Raw genomic sequence first — 21,177 nt, 5'->3', positions numbered from 1 at the left:
CTCTCTCAAAAAAAAGTCTAGAGGTCAACTTAGCAGGCCTAAGAGGCTAATTAATTATGCAAGGCAATCAACTGCTTTGAACCCTTAAAAGTAAGGTAATTTTTATAATCAAAAGAAAAACAACTGTGCAACTAAACTTAAGTTCAGTGGGGAAAGCACATACACACATACATATATACATACATACATACATACACACACACACACATACACTCTGCCCAAAAGACAATAAATTGTTCTATATATTGTTCAGTAACAAAACTGATTGTTTATAGATTGACACAGACATGTTCTAGAATTCCAAATTAAGTAACATTTTATAGAAAACAAAGGTTCATAAAATGATCTGAAAGCTCACAGTGAAATAAAGCAGTGGATTTGTTGTTTTAGTTCTTCAGTTAAAGGGCAGTTCAGGATTTCATTGGTCTCCCTTATTGCAGCTCCTTGCCCCCACTATACTTCAGAGAACTTCCAAATCAGAGTGCATTTTCTCGTGTCCTACTACGTGACATCTTTGTGGCTTCTCCCCGTTAGTAACAAGGTTGAAGCCTGCAGAATTTTCCCATTCTTTAACTGATGTATATTGTCCTTTTCTGGTATGAAAGTGAGAAGTAGGGCAACAAATAATTGCTTAAAGTCTTGTGCCTACTGACAGTAAGGCATGTCCAACAAGACAGTATTGAGGTAGAGTAAGAAATGGCTCAAAGCTCCTCCTCTTGTCTTATTGCAAAATTTGTTGACCACGGTTATGTTACACTCTGAAAAGTATTTAAAAGAAAAACAAAATATGTAAAAAAACAAACAAAAAAAAAACCAATGTTCTGTATATTCATATTTGGTGGATTTCCATTACAGGCCAGTTTTATCTTTGATCCAGTCTCTCATCATAGAGACTTTTGTGTAGACCCCAGGCTTGTTTCTTCGAGCACATCCTTCTCCCCAACTGACAACTCCAGCCAAGTACACCTTGTTGTTAAGCTCTACACTTGACAAGGGACCTCCAGAATCTCCCTAAATAAAAACAAACAAACAAAAAAAAAAAACTACAGTTTAAAAATAATTCTATATTTACGTTTCAGTGATTTTGAAATATACTCCCATGACAGGTGAGCCTCACGTCCAATAAAATAATCACAAGCAGAACCCTTGTATTGGTATCCTGTTTTCAGGTGAGGCTCTGAGGCCGACCTGCAATGATCATGAGGCTCAATACTATAATACTGCCAGAAACATTCCTGGATGGGACATTCCTCCTTCCCTGGCTGCAGAAGGAATATTTCGCATGGCAAAGTTCAGGGCGCCTACCTGCCCACGGCCTGTGAATGTTGTGTGGAAGTTGGCGAAAAACCACAGTTCCCGTGGGTTTCAAGCTGGGCAACACATCACTAGTTCCAGTGTTATTGTGCAAGCCAGGAAAGGATGAGTGCCTCTGGTATTTAACTTGGGAGAAGGGTATTTTTTTTAATCAATAAAAACATTGCGTTAACAGGTGCCAATGATATAATTTTAAAATGTCACTATTTAACTTGAAATTATAACTTAGGGGAATCATATAAAAAAATAGTTTATTCTCCCTAAAAGATTGTTTATTCTCCCCTGGTGATTTAAGACAATTTCAAATATACCAGGACCCAAACATAAAATTCTGCATAATGAAGGAAATGCAAATTCTAAACAGCTTTCCAATATGCATTAATCACAAATGTTCAAAAAGTAGAAATATTTAAAATTATTTGCAAATGTCATTGCTCTGGAAAGCAGTATTTGTCTGTCCTTTGCAATTCTCTGCACCGCTCCCCCTGACTACAAGAACCATGTTGCAAGCAGTCAGCTCAATTCCAGCCAAGCATCCATTTTCCACATTGATTTGCATGCTCTGTGAATCACAGTTCTATAAAGAAGAAGAATGGCGAGTGTGCAAGGCATTGTGGAAAATGGAGTCTTAGCTTGAAGAGATGCTACATGCAGTCATGACCAGCAGTGCAGAAAATAGCAAAGGGCAGAGAGCAATTACATTTTCAAATAAAAGAAAATAAATCTGTAATTAAAGTACATGGGAACGTTGCTTGGAATTACATTGCCTTTAGTAGCCAAAACTAGTGTTAAAACTGTTTTACCTTTAAAGGTATTTTTAAAGATGAACGGTCAACTAAAAAAAAAGTAACTAGCAGAGATGTTCAGAACATCTGTATACATTTTTAGCACATTATTTGCATTATGTCATACCAGTGCACCCACTTACTGCACTTTTCATGCAGCATACCAAGTAAATTATCTGTCATTCCGAGAAAAGAAAAAAAGGTTAATCACACCATCACTGCAGAGAGCTTTGCACCATTGTTTTTAACACGTGCTAAATTGCCCTGCACATAGACACTTCTTTATTTGAGTCAAGAAACTATTTATTGAAATTACCTGGCAAGCATCGATTCCTCCACTGACAAAGCCAGCACACAACATGCGAGGAGTTAACTGACCATCCAAAAGTTTGTTACATTCAGTCTGGTTTATGATTCGAATTTCTGCCTTTTGCAGTATAACAGCTGCACCACCTGTATAATGAAAGTGTCAATCTATCAATCTGGTGTATTTACAAATAATGTCATTTGTTTTGTATTGCCACCAATAATAAAATTATATATATAAAGCAGCAAGTAAGTTGCAGGTAAAACGTAGTCCCTTTGTAAAATGTATAATTAAGCAATTGAATTCTTAATGAATCAGATAAAATTAAAGCGTAGGACTGGCCAGATATGGGATGACTTTGACGTAGTTGGCCAGCTTAAATATATTGCAATATATGGAAAAACAATCCCTGTGTTGTTTAAAGGGTAAGGCATTTTTTAGTAGCAGTATGCACAAAATGTCTCTGTCTTAAATATATTGATAATGGGTTGAGTGCAGAGGACTCTTGTAGTTGACTATATGTATTTTGTGGTCACACCCTCATTGCACCCCCGCCTAATGGTTTTAAAAAATAGTGGTGAGCACAACTTTCCCTTGTTTGTTATAGTTCTACAAGAGCAGTGACCAGCTCCATGTTGTAGCTCCCACCCCCTCCAACTATAGTCAGGTGATCCCACTGGTGTCTAATAAAAGGGCAGCCAAGTTTGGGAGTTTTACTTTGAAAGCAGCTAGTAAGTTGCAGGTAAAACTTAGTCCCTTTGTAAAATGTATAATTAAGCAATTGAATTCTTAATGAATCAGATGAAAATTAAGCGTAGGACTGGCCAGATATGGGATGACTTTGACGTAGTTGGCCAGCTTAAATATATTGCAATATATGGACAAACAATCGCTGTGTTGTTTAAAGGGTAAGGCATTTTTTAGTAGCAGTATGCACAAAATGTCGCTGTTTTAAATATATTGATAATGGGTTGAGTGCAGAGGACCTCTTGTAGTTGACTATATATATATATATATATATATATATATATATATATATATATATATATATATATATATATATATATATAAAAATAAATAAAACAAGGGAAAGTTGTGCTTAGCACTAATTTTACCAGCTGCTTTCAAAGTAAAACTCCCAAACTTGGCTGCCCTTTTATTAGACACCATTGGGATCACCTGGACTGGCCAGATATGGGATGACTGACGTATTTGGCCAGCTTAAATATATTGCAATATATGGACAAACAATCCTTGTTTTGTTTAAAGGGTAAGGCATTTTTCAGTAGCAGTATGCACAAAATGTCTCTGTCTGAAATATATTGATAATGGGTTGAGTGCAGAGGACTCTTGTATTTGTCTATATATATATATATATATATATATATATATATATATATATATATATATATATATATACCAAACCGAGCAGGAACGCACAACCATAAATGCTGTAAGGGCCGGGTGCCAGTCTGTAAACACATGCAGAATCCCTCCAGTGACGGCACTCCAGAATCAATCACGCTTGGGTCAGTAGATGTCAATCATAAAGGTTTATTAAAGTGGACCAACGTTTCGATACCACACAGGTGGTATATATATATATATATTCAAAGCATTGCAATAATGTACCATTCATTAAAATGTTTCTACTCGACTTCTAAAAGGGAGAGGGACGTGAACACACACACAAAAAATCTTACCTCCTTCCTTTAAGGCACCCCATCCTGTCACCCATATAGGTTTTCCCACAGGAAAGTCATGTGTGCTTTCTGGAATACAGACGGGCTGGATAAAATCAGTATATTCCACAGGTTTTTCTAGCTCCAGCACGGCTATATCATTATCGTATGTATTATCATTAAAACCTATGTGTGCCATAATGCGTTTTATCTTGCGTTCCACAACATCCTTAGTATTGAGTTGTGCTTGATCGTGTAAGCCCAAGTATGCCGTCCATAGGGAAGCATCAGAATACCTATTAAATTAAAAAAAGGAAAGTGGATTATTTTATTTTTTTATTTAATATATTTTAATGCAGTCCTTATAAGGACACATTTTTATATTATACAAGTTTGTTCTAGTCTGGCACACCTAAAAAACCAAACAGGTATTAAAATCATAGTGAAAGCAAGAATATTTATGATGATTGCTTAGTTTTGCATTTACTTTGTAAGGTATTAATCACATTTTGACTTCTGATGAATTTCACTGGGTTTAGCTAGTTAGAGCTTTCAGGACAGTTCATGTGTACAGTTATCGAGGGCAAACGACTGGATTACAATGGTGGGAATACGAGACATTGTGTGAGCTGATGTGGACCCTAATGTATCTAATGGGAAATCAAACTTATCTGATCAGCATCTGGCCGATTTTTGGCCAGATATCAGTCGAGTGGGCCCTTCAGAATTTCCCATACATGGGCAGATAAACTGTTGAATAGGTCTAAAGGGCCCAAAACAGCAAATTAAATTGCTTCTGTATGCTACCTTTAGGTAGGCATATTAGGGAAATCTCCGCTTGTCTGGCAACCTCACCAAACAAACGGCTGTTATGGTGTATGCAATGCCGGATTTGCTGGGCGGGCGCCCCAGGCCGTGCACTCTGCGCGATCCTAGCGCCCGCCCGCACTACCACACGCTGGCGCAAAAGCCCCAGCGTGCGAGCGCTGAAACACTGGGGAGCACAGACGGCTGGGCGGCATGCTGCCCCCAAAAATGTGCCGCCCTAGGCCCGGGCGTATGGCTGCCTTAACAGACTATGATAAATCCAACACCTGTCTGCAGATTTTTTGACTGTGGGAGGAATCCACACTACCAGGTGACAACTACACTTTTTATACAAAAGCACATACAATACATGACATGTAGTCATGGGACTACAGCCTAGGGGGGTTTGATAAACGTTTATTACTAAACCAAATATCTGTCATAGAAGATATACCCTAAAGCTGGCCATAGATGTTGAGATTTAAAAGATTAAAAGATCCGATCATCATTGGGAGACCACGATTATCTCGGAACGATCGTACGGATTGTCCATCATCTAAAAAGACCAATTTGCCAGGAAAACAAAGAGGAGCTGCCTGCTTGTCCCTGCAAACATAGATAGATTGCACTGGGACCGATAACGATTTTTTTAACCTGGCCGATCAATTTCCTGACAGATGTCGGCCGAAAAATCGTGATGTTCGATCGTTCGAATCCCACTAACCGCACAATAATTTCGATGGATTGGTCGGACTTCGCTAAAATCGGCCGTTCGGCAAGAGAAATCTTTGCATCTATGGGGACCATAAGACTAAAAGGAAAACTATACCCCCAAAATGAATACTTAAACAACAGATAGTTTACATGATATTAAATGGCATATTAAAGAATCTTACCAAACTGCTCTATATATTTAAATAAATCTTGCCTTTTTACATATCTTGCCTTAAGCCACCTTTTCGTGATGGTCTCAGAGATCACCTGACCAGAAATACTACAACTCTAACTGTAACAGGAAGAAGTGTGGAAAGCAAAAGACAGAACTAAGTATGTTAATTGGCTCGTGTGACCTAAAAAGTATGCTTTGTAAGTATGTTTGTTTGCACAGAGAAACGTATGAGCCAAGGGGGCGGCCCTTATTTTTTAAAATGGCAATTTTATATTTATGATTACCCAATGGCACATACTACTAGAAAAGTATAAAGATGTGGAGAGGGGGGGGTGAAGGTCTGCGCTTGCTGGGTGTCTAAGGGGTTAAAGCTGCACCAGAAAGAAGAATGGATCCACGTATCCAAATAGGAATAATCTATAAAGCAAAGGTAGGTGCGCTTTGCTGGATTAACGAGTATTTGCCTAGAAAAGAGAAGAGAGGGACCCGATGGTGTATTATCCTCTTTTGGAAAGGGGTAGCGTGTGCTACAGAACTACTCACAGGGGATCGATGGGTTATTTCGCAAAGAAGACTGCTCTTAGCTTCAGTCGGTCTGATCTGCGTGGTAACCTATCGGAAAAGAAATTCACATAGCGCAGAAGAGCCGGTTCACGGATGCATGAGAACAATTTATATACGCTTACCGGAGACACTGATGTTTTTTAGCACTCTGAACCTGTGCTGGGAGCTGTCTTATAGCGCCTTCCTCCTAAGTTTTTTTTTTTTCAAAATTTTGTCAAAATTTATTAACGAACTCCAATGAGTACAACGCGTTTCACGGGCTCAGACCCGCTTCTTCAGGCAATAAACACAAGAGTTACAGCATCTGGCAGTAGTATACACACTTAGCGCCTGGCGTGTTTATTGCCTGAAGAAGCGGGTCTGAGCCCGTGAAACGTGTTGTACTCATTGGAGTTCGTTAATAAATTTTGACTGCTTAATTACAGTCGTTTTGTGTCTGCTTGGAGGAGGTTCTTGCTGGTGAGGTTACAGAAGACTGAAGCTACAAGCAGGCAACTGGCGTAAAAAAAAACTTAGGATGAAGGCGCTATAAGACAGCTCCCAGCACAGGTTCAGAGTGCTAAAAAACATCAGTGTCCGGTAGCGTATATAAATTGTTCTCCCGCATCCGTGAGCCGGCTCTTCTGCGCTATGTTAATTTCTTTTCCGATAGGTTACCACGCAGATCAGACCGACTGAAGCTAAGAGCAGTCTTCTTTGCGAAATAACCCATCGATCCCCTGTCAGTAGTTCTGTAGCACACGCTACCCCTTTCCAAAAGAGGATAATACACCATCGGGTCCCTCTCTTCTCTTTTCTAGGCAAATACTCGTTAATCCAGCAAAGCGCACCTACCTTTGCTTTATAGATTACTAGAAAAGTATATTATTATAAAAATGGTTTATTTACATGAAGCAGGGATTTACATATGAGCTGTTTTACGCAATATATTTTTAGAGAGACCTACATTGTTTGGGGGGTATCGTTTTACTTTAATGTAAAGTGCATAACAACCAAATTTGCATACATTAGACACTGTCCAAAACACATGTGTATTATCCTCTTTTGGAAAGGGGTAGCGTGTGCTACAGAACTACTCACAGGGGATCGATGGGTTATTTCACAAAGAAGACTGCTCTTAGCTTCAGTCGGTCTGATCTGCGTGGTAACCTATCGGAAAAGAAATTCACATAGCGCAGAAGAGCCGGCTCACGGATGCGGGAGAACAATTTATATACGCTTACCGGACACTGATGTTTTTTAGCACTCTGAACCTGTGCTGGGAGCTGTCTTATAGCGCCTTCCTCCTAAGTTTTTTTTTTTCGATCCGTTCGGCAGTGAGAGATCGATGGATTATTACGCCAGTTGCCTGCTTGTATCTTCAGTCTTCTGTAACCTCACCAGCAAGAACCTCCTCCAAGCAGACACAAAACGACTGTAATTAAGCAGTCAAAATTTATTAACGAACTCCAATGAGTACAACGCGTTTCACGGGCTCAGACCCGTTGTACTCATTGGAGTTCGTTAATAAATTTTGACTGCTTAATTACAGTCGTTTTGTGTCTGCTTGGAGGAGGTTCTTGCTGGTGAGGTTACAGGCAACAGTGAGGTTACAGGCAACTGGCGTAATAATCCATCGATCTCTCACTGCCGAACGGATCGAAAAAACTTAGGAGGAAGGCGCTATAAGACAGCTCCCAGCACAGGTTCAGAGTGCTAGAAAACATCAGTGTCCGGTAGCGTATATAAATTGTTCTCCCGCATCCGTGAGCCGGCTCTTCTGCGCTATGTTAATTTCTTTTCCGATAGGTTACCACGCAGATCAGACCGACTGAAGCTAAGAGCAGTCTTCTTTGCGAAATAACCCATCGATCCCCTGTGAGTAGTTCTGTAGCACACGCTACCCCTTTCCAAAAGAGGATAATACACCATCGGGTCCCTCTCTTCTCTTTTCTAGGCAAATACTCGTTAATCCAGCAAAGCGCACCTACCTTTGCTTTATAGATTACTAGAAAAGTATATTATTATAAAAATGGTTTATTTACATGAAGCAGGGATTTACATATGAGCTGTTTTACGCAATATATTTTTAGAGAGACCTACATTGTTTGGGGGGTATCGTTTTACTTTAATGTAAAGTGCATAACAACCAAATCTGCATACATTAGACACTGTCCAAAACACATATGAAGTAGACTCATACCTCATTTGATGATCATCCTGGAAGCAGTGAGCAGCAGAAATCAACATTGTAGGGGAAACCAGAGAGGCTCCACACGTGTGTTTATTGCCCTTTGCATGCAAGCTGACCTGCCAGGGAAACTCTCCAGTGTCTGCATTCACACCACCGACAATTCTTGATTTCTTTGTGAATGGACGTTTACCACAATCTAAAAATAAAACAGAAATAGAGCAATAAATAAATAAATAAATATAGTGAATAAAGTACCCCCCTCTTTTAAAATATAAGTAACCGAGGAGTTTCATGACCATATAAAAGCACAAGGCTGAAGACCGAGTGCTTTTATACAGGTCATGGAAATTCGAGGTAACTTCTAATATCCTCATATTTTGCAACTGGGGGTACTTTAATATATATATATATATATATATATATATATATATATATATATATATATATATATATATATATATATATATATATATATATATATATATATATATATATATATAATAATTTCCTGGAGTGCCCGCACCTCTGACAGACGTTGATTGGAGGTGCTTGATCAATATTTGTGATATAGGTGATGAAGGATCCGCACTCTCTTTTCAAAGTATAACAACTTTTATTATTGCATTACAATCCGACGTTTCGGTCCCTCCTGAGAAAGGTCCCCAGGAGGGACCGAAACGTCGGATTGTAATGCAATAATAAAAGTTGTTATACTTTGAAAATGAGAGTGCGGATCCTTCATCACCTATATATATATATATATATATATATATATATATATATATACACACACACACACACACACACACACACACACACACACACACACACACACACACACACACACACACAAAAGCCATGAATATCCTGTAAATTTTATTCTTATAAACAATGCTTAATGATGTCTTCACTTATAATAGGAGTTTAGTGGTGTAATTTCTGTCACCTGACTCACTGAAACTTGTGTATTATAGCGAATAAAGCACCCCCTGTTGTAGAATATGAGGATATTAGAAGTCACACCTCGGAGTTCCATGACCTGAATAAAACATGGTCATGGAACTCCTCGGTAACTTATAATGTCCTTATATTTTACAAGAGGGATACTTTGTTCAATATATAAACAGGTTGGTAAAAAAATAAAATAAAAAAAGCTAAAACATACATATGCACTATATATAATAAAGCAAATTTATATAAACTAATGTCAAAAGCAAGAGAACATTTAGCTTCATAAAACATGCTGTATCCAATCTTTCTAGAGGTTCAGGAGTATTACAATTAAATGTAGAGTGTGTAAAAGTAAACATTTAAAAATAAAGCAGTAGGAATGTTTGAACAATATTTTGGACTTTTACCATCTTAGTTATAAAGTACAAGGTTCACGACAGAGAAAAAGGAAATGTAAAAAAAAATGTTAAACTGGACCCTATAAGAAATGGCCTTCCCATATTACAGAGCTGTCTTGATAAGGGGTTCCAAGATACCATAACTGTATATGATAGATACACATGCAAAATTCAGAGACCCAATATGGGCATACATTATACATTTAATCTAATCACTTACTGCATTTAGCAGCGTTCTCATCAGAGCCATCACTGCAGTCATTTTCCCCATCACATTCTGGGTTCTTCTTAGTTATGCACTGATTGTTCTTGCATTTGTATGTATATTCTGTACAAGCAGTGGTTAGAACTGGAAAACATTTAATGGACACTCAGTACAGCAGCATTATATAAAGAGGTTGTTCATTTTTAATAAAAATATAAAAAATAATTTTTCTGCAGAATTGTGCATGCAACAGGGAAATAGCTATACTGGATAGTAAGAACAGTTACCAGGATTTGAAATAAAAAAAAAAATGCCCAATAACAGAAAATATAATTCTAAGCATCTTGCCAATATACATTAATTAAAAAATGTCAGTCCTTTTAAGGTTATCTGTAAAACCAATTTCTATTGAAAGCAGTATTTGCTTAACTCCTGGTGGTTACTTTTTAGGGCTAGTCCACACGGGGAGATAGCCCTGCGTTTGCGGTCGCGGCGACAAAGCGCCGCGCCAGTCGCCGCGACCGGCGCAGGCGACAGTTTTGTATGGGCGCCTATGTAAAAACGCCTGTGCTAACCACACGAGGCGATGCGCTTTTCAACAGTCGCCTGAAAAAGCCTGGCGAGGCATTTTCAGGCGACTGTTGAAAAGCGCATCGCCTCGTGTGGTTAGCACAGGCGTTTTTACATAGGCGCCCATACAAAACTGTCGCCTGCGCCGGTCGCGGCGACTGGCGCGGCGCTTTGTCGCCGCGACCGCAAGGCTATCTCCCCGTGTGGAATAGCCCTTAAACAATGTTGCCAAAGTCTTAGTTCCCCAGCAAAGACAGGTCTGTTAATCAGCTGCCTTGTATCAACAGTCTGAGCCATCAGGGCAGAGAACAGATAGGGACAAACACTGCTTTCAACAGCACAAATAAACACCATAGAAAATTTATAATGAATGTATATTGCAAAGTTGCTTAGAATTATGTATTTTTTTTTTTTTTTTTTAAATAGTGAATATCTGTTTTGGGGTTCACCACCATTTAATCTAGTGCTTTAAATTAGCGCAGGCCTCAAACCATCAAAGCTGACATCCAAAATAGATATAGTGCTTACCCTGATCACATTCTGCTTCATCAGAGCCATCTCCACAGTTATCTACCCGGTCACATTTTTGCGAGTCTGGAATGCACTTGCCATTGCCACATTTAAATGTGTTGTTTGGGCATTCTGTAAGAAAATTTTATGTTAAGAGGACCAACACAAAACAACATATTTAGGGTAAGGAAAACATTCCCGTAAAATCTATGCTGCTCCTTGCATAGTTCTAGAATTAAAAGATGAAGACTATTATGTGTTTTCATTAAGACGATACACTTGTATTTGTAGGACACATTTATGGTACAAAGTCCACTGCCAGCACTATGAACTTTATATTCTTGTTTTGTGCCTTTATAACAAACATGGAATATTTTTAAAAGATCTGAAACATTAACAAATTTACCATAGCTAAATTATTTTCTACATACATAAAAAAATAATAGTAGAATGAAATGGTTAGCCAGATGAACATTTTCAGAAGATGTAATGGACAGAGCAAACATTGTACTTACTGCATGCGAGTTCATCACTGCTGTCTCCACAATCATTCACCCCATCACAGATAAAGTAACTGGGCTTGCAGAGCTTACTGTTTACGCAACGGAATTGCAGTGCTGTGCATGCTAAAAAAATAGTAAGAATAACTTGTGTAATTACTATGTTCTTTGGAATAAATTGTACGCATTTGCATGGCAAAATAACAAAGCAGCTGCTCTCAAGAGGTGTATACTAATTGGACTGCAACACAAAATTCGCTCACCCACAAAGCACCACATCCCTTGGGCAAAAAACCTTTTAAAATAAAAAAAAACATTTGTAACACCAACATTGAGCAGAACATCCCTCTATAAGCTGCTTTTATTAGAACGCCCATCTGTTTTTTTGCACAACTCAAACAAGATCGATATGCAGCATTCCTGTATGTTGTAAGTAAATGCAAATCCAAAACAGACAGTGTCAAGACTCGTAGTTGTTCACCTTTAAATTAATTTTGGTATGCTATAGAATGTTCTATCAATGTCTTATTTTTGCTCTGTAAGGATACAATTTTTTTTTGATATTGCTACTCTTTATTATTTCTCTTTTTGATTAGGTCATCTGTCTATCTCTCATTTAAACCATTACCAGGTTTGCTTAACTGCTGAATCATCATATTAAAAGTTAATTTAAAGGTAAACTACTTTAAGTAAGCTTTCTGAGATCAACTGAATGGTCAATGAAAGATAAAAAAAAACCACAAGGCATTGGAACATGCTGCATTCATTTAACCTTTGAACAATTATATGTTTAATATGCTCATAAAGGCATGGCTACTTACTGCAACTCATTTCATCACTGAAGTCTTCACAGTCATTCCATCCATCACACTTCTGGTCCAGTCTGATACACCGACCACTCCTGCAAGTGAACTGGTCTGGACATGCTATATTTTACCCCAAAACAAAAAGAAGAAAATACATAAGAGCTTTGTAATTTTTATTTGAGATGTACAGATTATGAATAGCAAGTTTATTCTTCAATGTTATCTTTATCGTTATCAGTATATCACATCACTTAATAAGGCGGCAAAAGGGAAGGAAATCGTGGTCTGAAAGAATGTAACAGCTTCCAGATCGATTTAACCACAAACAGAAACCTGCAGCTGCATCAAATTGGAAGTGTCCACAAGTAGGGCCCAGAAAGTACAGTAACAGTGCACAGTCTTAAACTTGAAATCTTACAATGTTTTGTCAGAAACTACCCAAACCGCTTCAAAAAGAAATTCAGATACTATTTTTTGGAGCATTACAATGCCACCAGCCCAGTCCTGGGCCAAGTCAAAAACCTCTGTGCACTTTTTTTTCACTTTATTTATGCCTGTATGTTATCTACCCACTTAGATTGTAAGCTCTAGAGGGCAGGGATTCCTTTCTAAAATGCATTTTACCACATGGCATATTCATACTTATTTATTTACTATTATTTATTTTAAAGTCTTCCCAGTGTACTTTTCTATATTGAAAAATATATACTGTACATGCATCCAAAAAGGCCCAGATGCAAGTGTGGAAATGGCTCTACTTACGATTGCGTGGTTCATAGGACAGGTACTCCGCTGTAAACCCTGTGTCAGTATATGACTGGTCCGAGACGAAACGAACAGACATTTTGCTGCTGTTGTTTGAAACAACGAAAAATTCCTTCTCACCACAATATCTGGATAATAGAAGTAAAATATGGCTTAAATGTTGTATCAGGTGAAAATAATATAGAAATGCATTAGAGTAGTAGTATTCAGTAGCCCAAATAGGGAGAAAACATGCTGTAATTATGCCTGATTCTTCCATTTTCACTCAGGTAAATGATACGGAGAACATATTTATCCATAGTGCTATGTCTTGCTAACTAAAGGAGTTGTGCACCTAATTTTTTTGTTATTTGTGGTTTTCAGCTATTTAGCAGCTCTCCAGCCTGTAATTTAGCAATCTGGTTGCTAGGATCAAAATTATCCTAGCAACCATGCATTGATTTGAATAAGAAACTGGAATATCAACAGGAGAGGGCCTGAACAGAAAAAAAGGAATGATAAAAAGTAGCTATAACATTAAATTTGTGGCCTTTCAAAGCATTTTTTTTTTTTTATGATACGAGGGTCAGTGATCCCCCATTTGATAGCTAGAAAGAGTCAGAATAAAAAGGCAAATGATTAGGAAAAGTGAAACAGTGCCTCCCTCTATAGCAATAGGAGAGAGAGAGGACAGCCAGGCACAGGTCTCTGCACTCAGTTCAGGAAAGAGGGCTCTACATCTTCCTTATTAAATACAAAAGATTTTTCCTATTCTTTCCTAAGGTGTTTGAATATCACTAAACTACTACACCATGTACACCCTTCAAGCACTGGAGTTTGTCTATTGAATTGCTAATAAAGCTAATCAGCACTGAACTGATGAAATGTGCTGAAAGTTCCTTTTGTGTAACGATACCCAAACATCAACAAGGGGTTTTAAAATCATTTTAACCATTTATTTGATTGACATGCAGCCAGGAGTCAGAGCAGATGTAATGTAAACAAACACACACACAACTAAAGAGGAAAAGGGGGGTCATTGGGAAAAGTGGACTTTTTTGGGCCTAATTGAGGTTTGTGAAGCTAGGGAATAACTTGTGGGCAACTGTGTTTTTTCAACACATACAATCGTTTTTATAGAAAAAACACCTAAAGGTTTATACATATTTACAAGCATTTAAGGATTTAAGACTGAAGAAGGGATGCTTTGATAAGTTAAAACAATAATATGGTATCTCATACCATATTATCTCATATCACATTACAACATCACAATATCATATCATCTATTAAAGGGGTGGTTCACTTTTAATATGATATTGAATGGCTAATTCGAAGCAACTTTTCAATTGGACTTCATTATTTGTTATAGTTTTTTAATTGTTTGCCGACTTATCCTGGCTCTTTCCTGCTTTCAAATGGGGGTCACTGAGCCCATTTAAAAAAAATTTAATTTTAAAATTGAGTAAAGCTACAAATGTATTGTTATTGCTACTTTTTATTACTCAACTTTCTATTCAGGCCTCTTATTGAAATCAATTGCACGGGTGCAAATACCCCAGCAACCAAATAGCTGAAAATGCAAAATGGTGCTGCACAACTCAAAACCACAAATAATAAAAAATAAAAACCAATTGTAAATTGCCTGAGAAAATCAACCTCTTACCATCCTAATAAAAGTTAACTCAAAGGTGAGGTGATTTAATGTAGCACCAGCAAGTTATGCAACACATTAATTTACAATGAACAGGAGTCTTACAATAATTTAACAAACAAGGTTACAGAGTAAAAAATTTAGATATTTCTGTACTCACTTTTGACCTTTAATCTCCACAAAGTCTTTTGTACATTTAGTAACAGGTACACCTGGTTCTGCCAAGTAGAACATATTAAACCGCACTTTCACAAATTTATTGTCAGGAACCTACAATGTAGAAATTATACAGTAATGAACAAAGCATGAACAAAACACAAATCATGTATACATGTAAATCATGTATACAATCAGCGGTGCAATATTAATTTATATCTTATATTATATTTAAAAATATCTCCTTAAAATAATGGAACATCCAGAGGGAGCTGGGGCATAACAACAGCACATAGGGACTCCTGCATGCAACTCCAACCCCCCCCTCACAAAGATGCGAGCACGTCAATGTAAAGAGAATACAAGAATGGGAGGGGTATTTCAACACTATAGAGGAACTTGTTGCCAAAAGTAATAAAGAGCTATGATTTCTAGATGAGTAGCAAGATTTGGAGAAGCCGCACTCCACACAAACCCAAAAATACGTATACTGGTGCCAAGCGGAAGAGGAATCGGCCACCTCATATCAAGGGTAAGAAAAATTTCATTGGCACACAGGAGTTGCAATAGCAGGGCAAGCCCTTGCAATTTTATTAATGCGCAGTAGCGCATTAATAAAATTGCAAGGGCTTGCCCTGCTATCGCAACTCCTGTGTGCCAGTGAAATTCTTCTTATTCTAGATGAGTTGCCCAATGCTGATGGGAAAGTTCTAAACAAAATTACAGACTACACTATCACATTAGGTATGAGCATCCTAAATCCAAAAGCTTTATATTGCCATAAATCCCTTCCTCCTAAAGTTGCTCCTATAGGGGCAACTGACAAAATCACTGGCATAATTCTCTGCATTGGTGATGTAAAAGTACAATATTAAAAGTTGTCTAGCTATCCTGTGATCATACCAACTGATAACTGAAAATATCTGAAATTTCATTATGGTACATTCTGTATTCTAAGTATTTAGAGAGAGAAGAGAACACATTTGATAATATTGTACCATGAAAAAAATAAACAGTAGGTCATCCCAATAAAGACTGCATATATACCTGTATATCCCAAATACATTCTGTGCTGGGTGGATAATGTGCTGGAAAGTAAGGAGATGTAATAAACCCACTAGCATCTCTGATAAGTCCTCCACAAACTGTATACAAGGAAAAACATATATAAAGAAAAACTAGCATTAGTGTAATATCATATAAATACATTCTTGCAATTCAGCTGTATTGACTGCTACATTGTTGCTGAATGGAAGATGTATCAAAGAACTGGGCACCTGGAGACAGAAATAGCAGCAAACATATATGTTTGAAGTGAAGCCAAAGAACGGTTATACTAAAATGAACATAAAGCTTGATTTATTCTCTTCTGCTGTGACATTTCAGAAGACCTACTGCCCATATATTTTCGATTCGAAGCCCAATATAAGCAAAATCCCTGATCGCAATGTCATTATTTTATATTCTCTAATGGTTTGCCATGTACAAATGTACCTGTAATTGGGTTTTGTTAAAAGGAAATGGTCTTAATTTTTATGGTATGGCATTAATACATACCATTTAAAATGTATTTTTTTTTTGGTGCTGTAATATAGAAGTATAGGCAGCTATCTCAGATCATTGCACCTGGTCATGAGCTTTCAGAAAGTGCCACATTGGAACTGCTTTTAGATAAGCGATTGTTTCTCCTACACAATGTAAGGATTCGCATCTTGGGAAGCCAGACTTGGATTTTTACTATCAAGTGCTGTTCTCATATTTAGATGGGAGCATTTTAGCAGTGCAGGTGTAAGGGAGCTGCTATCTGGTTACCTTTTCGATTGTTCTGCTGATCGGCTGCTGGGGGGAATAGGGAAGGAGCTAATCTTACTGCAACTTGCAGTGCAGCAAGTTGCAGAGCAGATCACAAGTCATATGACTGAGGACACCTGGGAAACAAACAGCACGTCTAGCCCTATTCAAATTATAAAATTAAATAGAAAAAAAAAAATCAGTTTGCACTTTTAAAAAATTGTCTGCAAATACTTGCAGATAATTTCAAAGCTAAGACTCAACACCGCATGATCCAGTTAACAAATGTTTGATTTATCTTTGATTATTTTCGTTTTCGGGTTAAGTATGTACAATAGGGACATGAGTGTGTTTGTTGGTCATTTATTTCAAAATATATTTTGCATTAAGTAATTGAAACGAAAAGGAAAAGAAGGAATTTGCTGTGAAAAGATATTGAACTTTACATTGAATCTTCCCACTAGATACGCAGATTGTGTATAATTAAACAACTGAATTAACATAAAAATGAAAATATATATACTACATGATATATGTGCACCAGGATTGCACAGTGCTGGATATAATATAGACACTCCTGAAAAGTTTTGATTGCTACAAAGTGCTTTCCACGGTAGCCAAAACCCCATCACACCCCCTCGTAATGCTATCCCCTGCATCTGATTATTACCCATTCCCATTTAGAGAAATTAAAAGGTGAGTTTCAACATTTTAATTATATGGCAAATCGGAATTGAAATTAAATATGTGTAGGTGATGGCAGCCACATCATAATGAGGTAGAATGCGATTCTGGCTAATGAGAGAGGAATACCTATCTTATATTTAGTGCTGTGCAATACTGGCGCTTACAATTTGTTGAGAAAGACACTTTTAGCAGCCAACTTTCCTTTGACCCAACGCTACATTCTCTATTAACAATAACGTGTTAGTTTACAATTTTACATTAGGGTTGATGTAGGTTTTACTGTCCTTCCTCTAGGGATAACGGTTTGTCAAGCAGTAAATTAAGTTCACATTTGGTCATGTACATTTTTTTGTTTATCTATTCAACAAAGTTTTACCAGCAAATTTCTTCTTTACTTTCTTTCGGTTATCCTTGAGAAAGTCTTATGAACCAACAAGGATTTTAACGGTTAGTTTTTTGTGGTTTCCTTACAAGTTCACATAAATAACATTTTAAAAGAAACTAGAAGAGGTCTTTCTTACGTGACGTTTTTGGAAGCTGTTTGAACTCGGCTAGGAACCCTGGAAATTTCCCTACATTATCTGTAACAAGTGTCACCAACATCACATTCGAAGATGAAAAGAAGGTAAGATTGTAGGATGGAGGGTAAATTCCACACAGCCTAAAAGGGAAAAAAACAGCTTTCTTCACTGCCTTTAGCAATAACAAAAGCACAATATATTCTAGTGAATGTGAAGCAAGAAACAAATGACTAGCATTGATGTAGGACAGAAACCTGTACAATAATATGCCAACTAAAACTAGAGAAGAAGTGGAGATAGTAAACAGGCCACTTACACCCATTGATGTGAGACATGCGCTGCCAGTCAAACTCATCGAGTCTGCATAGAGTATACCCTGAACTGGCAGACAACCAATGGAAGATAGGGGGTAATAATCAGATCTATGTATTCCCATACTAGACTGCATGTAACAAAATGTGTGCAATCTTGTTAACAAAGCTTGTCTACTTAGATGTAATTATTGATTCTTTATTCAATGCAATTTATAGTTGATTAAGTTTGGCCTTCACTTTTTGTGACTCAGATTTCCACTGTATATGCTAAATTGTAGAGATTACAGAGAATGAGTAAAATACATAACTTAAATACTCATTCTTTGGTGCATTAGATTGCTTTTAATAAGTCAGAAGTGTTCAGCTATAGCAATGGAAAAGTTTTAGACAAGCCAAAAGTTCCATTATACAGTCATAGGTATATTTAACTAAAAATACATGGGACACTGACCTTATCTGAGCTCGAGGCTCTATTGGGCTGAGAGAGTCATACACCATCACAAAATCCCCTCCATTGGGTTTGCATTTCTCCATTTTAAAAGTTTTGAAATGGAGATGTATTATACGCCCAGCATCTGCACGCAGAGTCCATAGACATCTAGCATTTCGTGGATATGGTGAATCAGGGAAACCAGGAGAAGAAAATTTTGCCACAACCCCATTACTGGAATGTAGAAAGTAAGCACAGCTACCTATGGGACAAAGCAGAAAAAAGAAAATAAATCAAATATAATAAAACAGATGTTAAATTTACTAATGTACTAATGTATTCCTATAAAGACTGAACAAGTGACACTATCCCTAAAGCCAATGATCTTATCCCCTTCATTCCAGGAAATACCATTAGAGAGAGTAAGCTGCATGTTTCTGAATCTGCATATGAAGTATCTGCACTGTACTACACTTCAACAGAGCTTCACACAAGGACAACACCAGAAGCAACAGTACATTAAGGGCAGACCATACATTTATAATATATTTTATATATGCCAACCTCTACTATTTAAATGCCCACTGTATGCTGGAAGTTATGTTTAATGGCAGAATTACAACAGCAAAAAAAGTGCACCTTGCTCTTCCCCCACCCCCCCATACCCCATCTTACAATTATCCCCCTCCATTCTACTGCTCCTTTATCCAGGAAGCTTTTTGCATGTCTGAGAATAACGTTTGACTTGGTTTGCTTGGGTATGGGGTGATATTTTCTACTGTATATTGAGGTTATTAGTCATCAGATAAGTCATCATCAGATGTGTTTCCTTTCCTATAATTATGATTTGAAGCAGTTTAAGTAGTGTGTAAGTACATACAGAGAAGAACTTACTATTTTTAAAAACACGAGCAATCTGAGGATCTGTAGCTGTAAAAATAAAGAAGTTCATACAGTCAAAACTAAATAAAGAACATTGGGTACCTTTTGTGAAAAATCTGTGTTAGTATTTTCAGCCTTAATTTGTATCATACAGACAAAAGAAGAGGGGTGCTCTCCCACAGTGTGAATCACAACAATTTAATAAAATAAGTATATTTTACTTAAACATCTGTTTTAAGTTTAGCTCTTTTTTAATTTTAGATCTGACTTCACTGTCAAAGAGTGTGCAGTCAAATGCATTTCATCAAGCATCTGACATCCTCAGGGGCATTATGAAATGTGTTGGGCTGTATCATCGCACTATGACAGTGCATAACAATTATTGTAAATTCATTTGTGAACAAGTATAGAATAGAAACATATTGACACTGCTTACGGTAAGCAACAAGAGAATCCACGGCAAACGTTCGCTGACGTGGGTTCACACTCGGGAGCTTCAGTTCTGAGATGGCTTTCTCAAAGGCTGCCTCGCGGAAAGCAGGCACGGAAAATTCAGACCAGTAATATCCAATAACATTATTTCCACCTCCTTCACTGCAGAGTGGAAAGAAGAAAGATAATAATTTAAGCAACTGGAAGCCAGATGTGGCCCTCCAAAGGATTTTTATGGTCCCCAGTCCACTCTAGGGCTCCAAAGTAGCGATGTGCGGGCCGGCCAGACAGTTGTCTGCAACCTTCTTGTGCTGGCTTCTACCTCCAGCGTGCCTTTTATAGACTCGCACCTGCTTGCCCCCCCCCCCCTTAAAGGAGAATTAAAGTTTAACTAAAGAATTGGGCTGAAAATGTTGTACATTATGTTTTGGGCTTTACCAGCTAAAGGCAACCACAAAGATGCCCCAGTAGCTCCTTGTCTTCTTTTCTGCTGATTTACTGCACAAGCTCTGTGCTGCTGTCACTTACCGAGCTTAGGGACCAACTCAAAATATACAGTACACATAGAATATATATGCCACAATATAAGGCTTATTAGTAATTAATATAATTACTACATGGCAGCACAGAAACCAGTGCAACTAGCATCAGAATTTGATAATCAGCCCTGTAGCATCAACTTATATTACAGGCAAACTTTATTTTCTGCTTGATAATTTGAGAAGACCCCTAAGCTTAGCTTCTCAAAAGCTGCTCAGAGCCCACTGAGCATGTGAGTGTCGCAGACACTTTCCAAGATGGTGACCCCCTGTGACAAGTTTGAAGTCCTGGGTCATTGCTGCTATTGAGAAGCTGAAACTTTACACTGGTGCAATAAGTTCACTATATGAAATGTGGCATTTTTAGCAATATTCATTTTTAGGGTTTAGTTCTCCTTTAAGTGACATCGTAGCAAAGTGGGGCGAGGCGAGCTGGCCCGGGTCTATAAAGTCAGAGGCGTGCTGGGTTAGGGTCAGGTGCTGGTAGTTTTTCCTCGACCCTCACATCACTACTCCACAAACTACACTGTATGACATCATACATCCTATTATATATCCTGGGCCTC

At 37.7% G+C, this 21,177-nt stretch overlaps 1 protein-coding gene across 1 annotated transcript in view; it reads right to left on the bottom strand.

Moving 5' to 3' along the window:
* Window positions 1-243: 243 nt before the first annotated feature.
* st14.L (suppression of tumorigenicity 14 L homeolog) overlaps window positions 244-21,177 on the bottom strand; it is a 37,125-nt gene continuing 16,191 nt past the window's right edge. The window contains 15 exon segments of the mRNA NM_001087597.1: window positions 244-1,011; window positions 2,416-2,552; window positions 4,110-4,384; window positions 8,531-8,717; window positions 10,091-10,219; window positions 11,174-11,287; window positions 11,671-11,781; window positions 12,477-12,581; window positions 13,224-13,354; window positions 15,020-15,129; window positions 16,063-16,160; window positions 18,015-18,154; window positions 18,780-19,020; window positions 19,653-19,688; window positions 20,077-20,234. Of these exon segments, the coding sequence (NP_001081066.1) occupies window positions 850-1,011; window positions 2,416-2,552; window positions 4,110-4,384; window positions 8,531-8,717; window positions 10,091-10,219; window positions 11,174-11,287; window positions 11,671-11,781; window positions 12,477-12,581; window positions 13,224-13,354; window positions 15,020-15,129; window positions 16,063-16,160; window positions 18,015-18,154; window positions 18,780-19,020; window positions 19,653-19,688; window positions 20,077-20,234 (2,134 nt within the window). The 3' untranslated portion in view covers window positions 244-849.

The sequence above is a fragment of the Xenopus laevis genome, chromosome 7L, assembly GCF_017654675.1.
Source record: "Xenopus laevis strain J_2021 chromosome 7L, Xenopus_laevis_v10.1, whole genome shotgun sequence".
Classification (NCBI taxonomy): domain Eukaryota; kingdom Metazoa; phylum Chordata; class Amphibia; order Anura; family Pipidae; genus Xenopus; species Xenopus laevis.
This window is presented reverse-complemented; position numbering and strand designations above follow the sequence as displayed.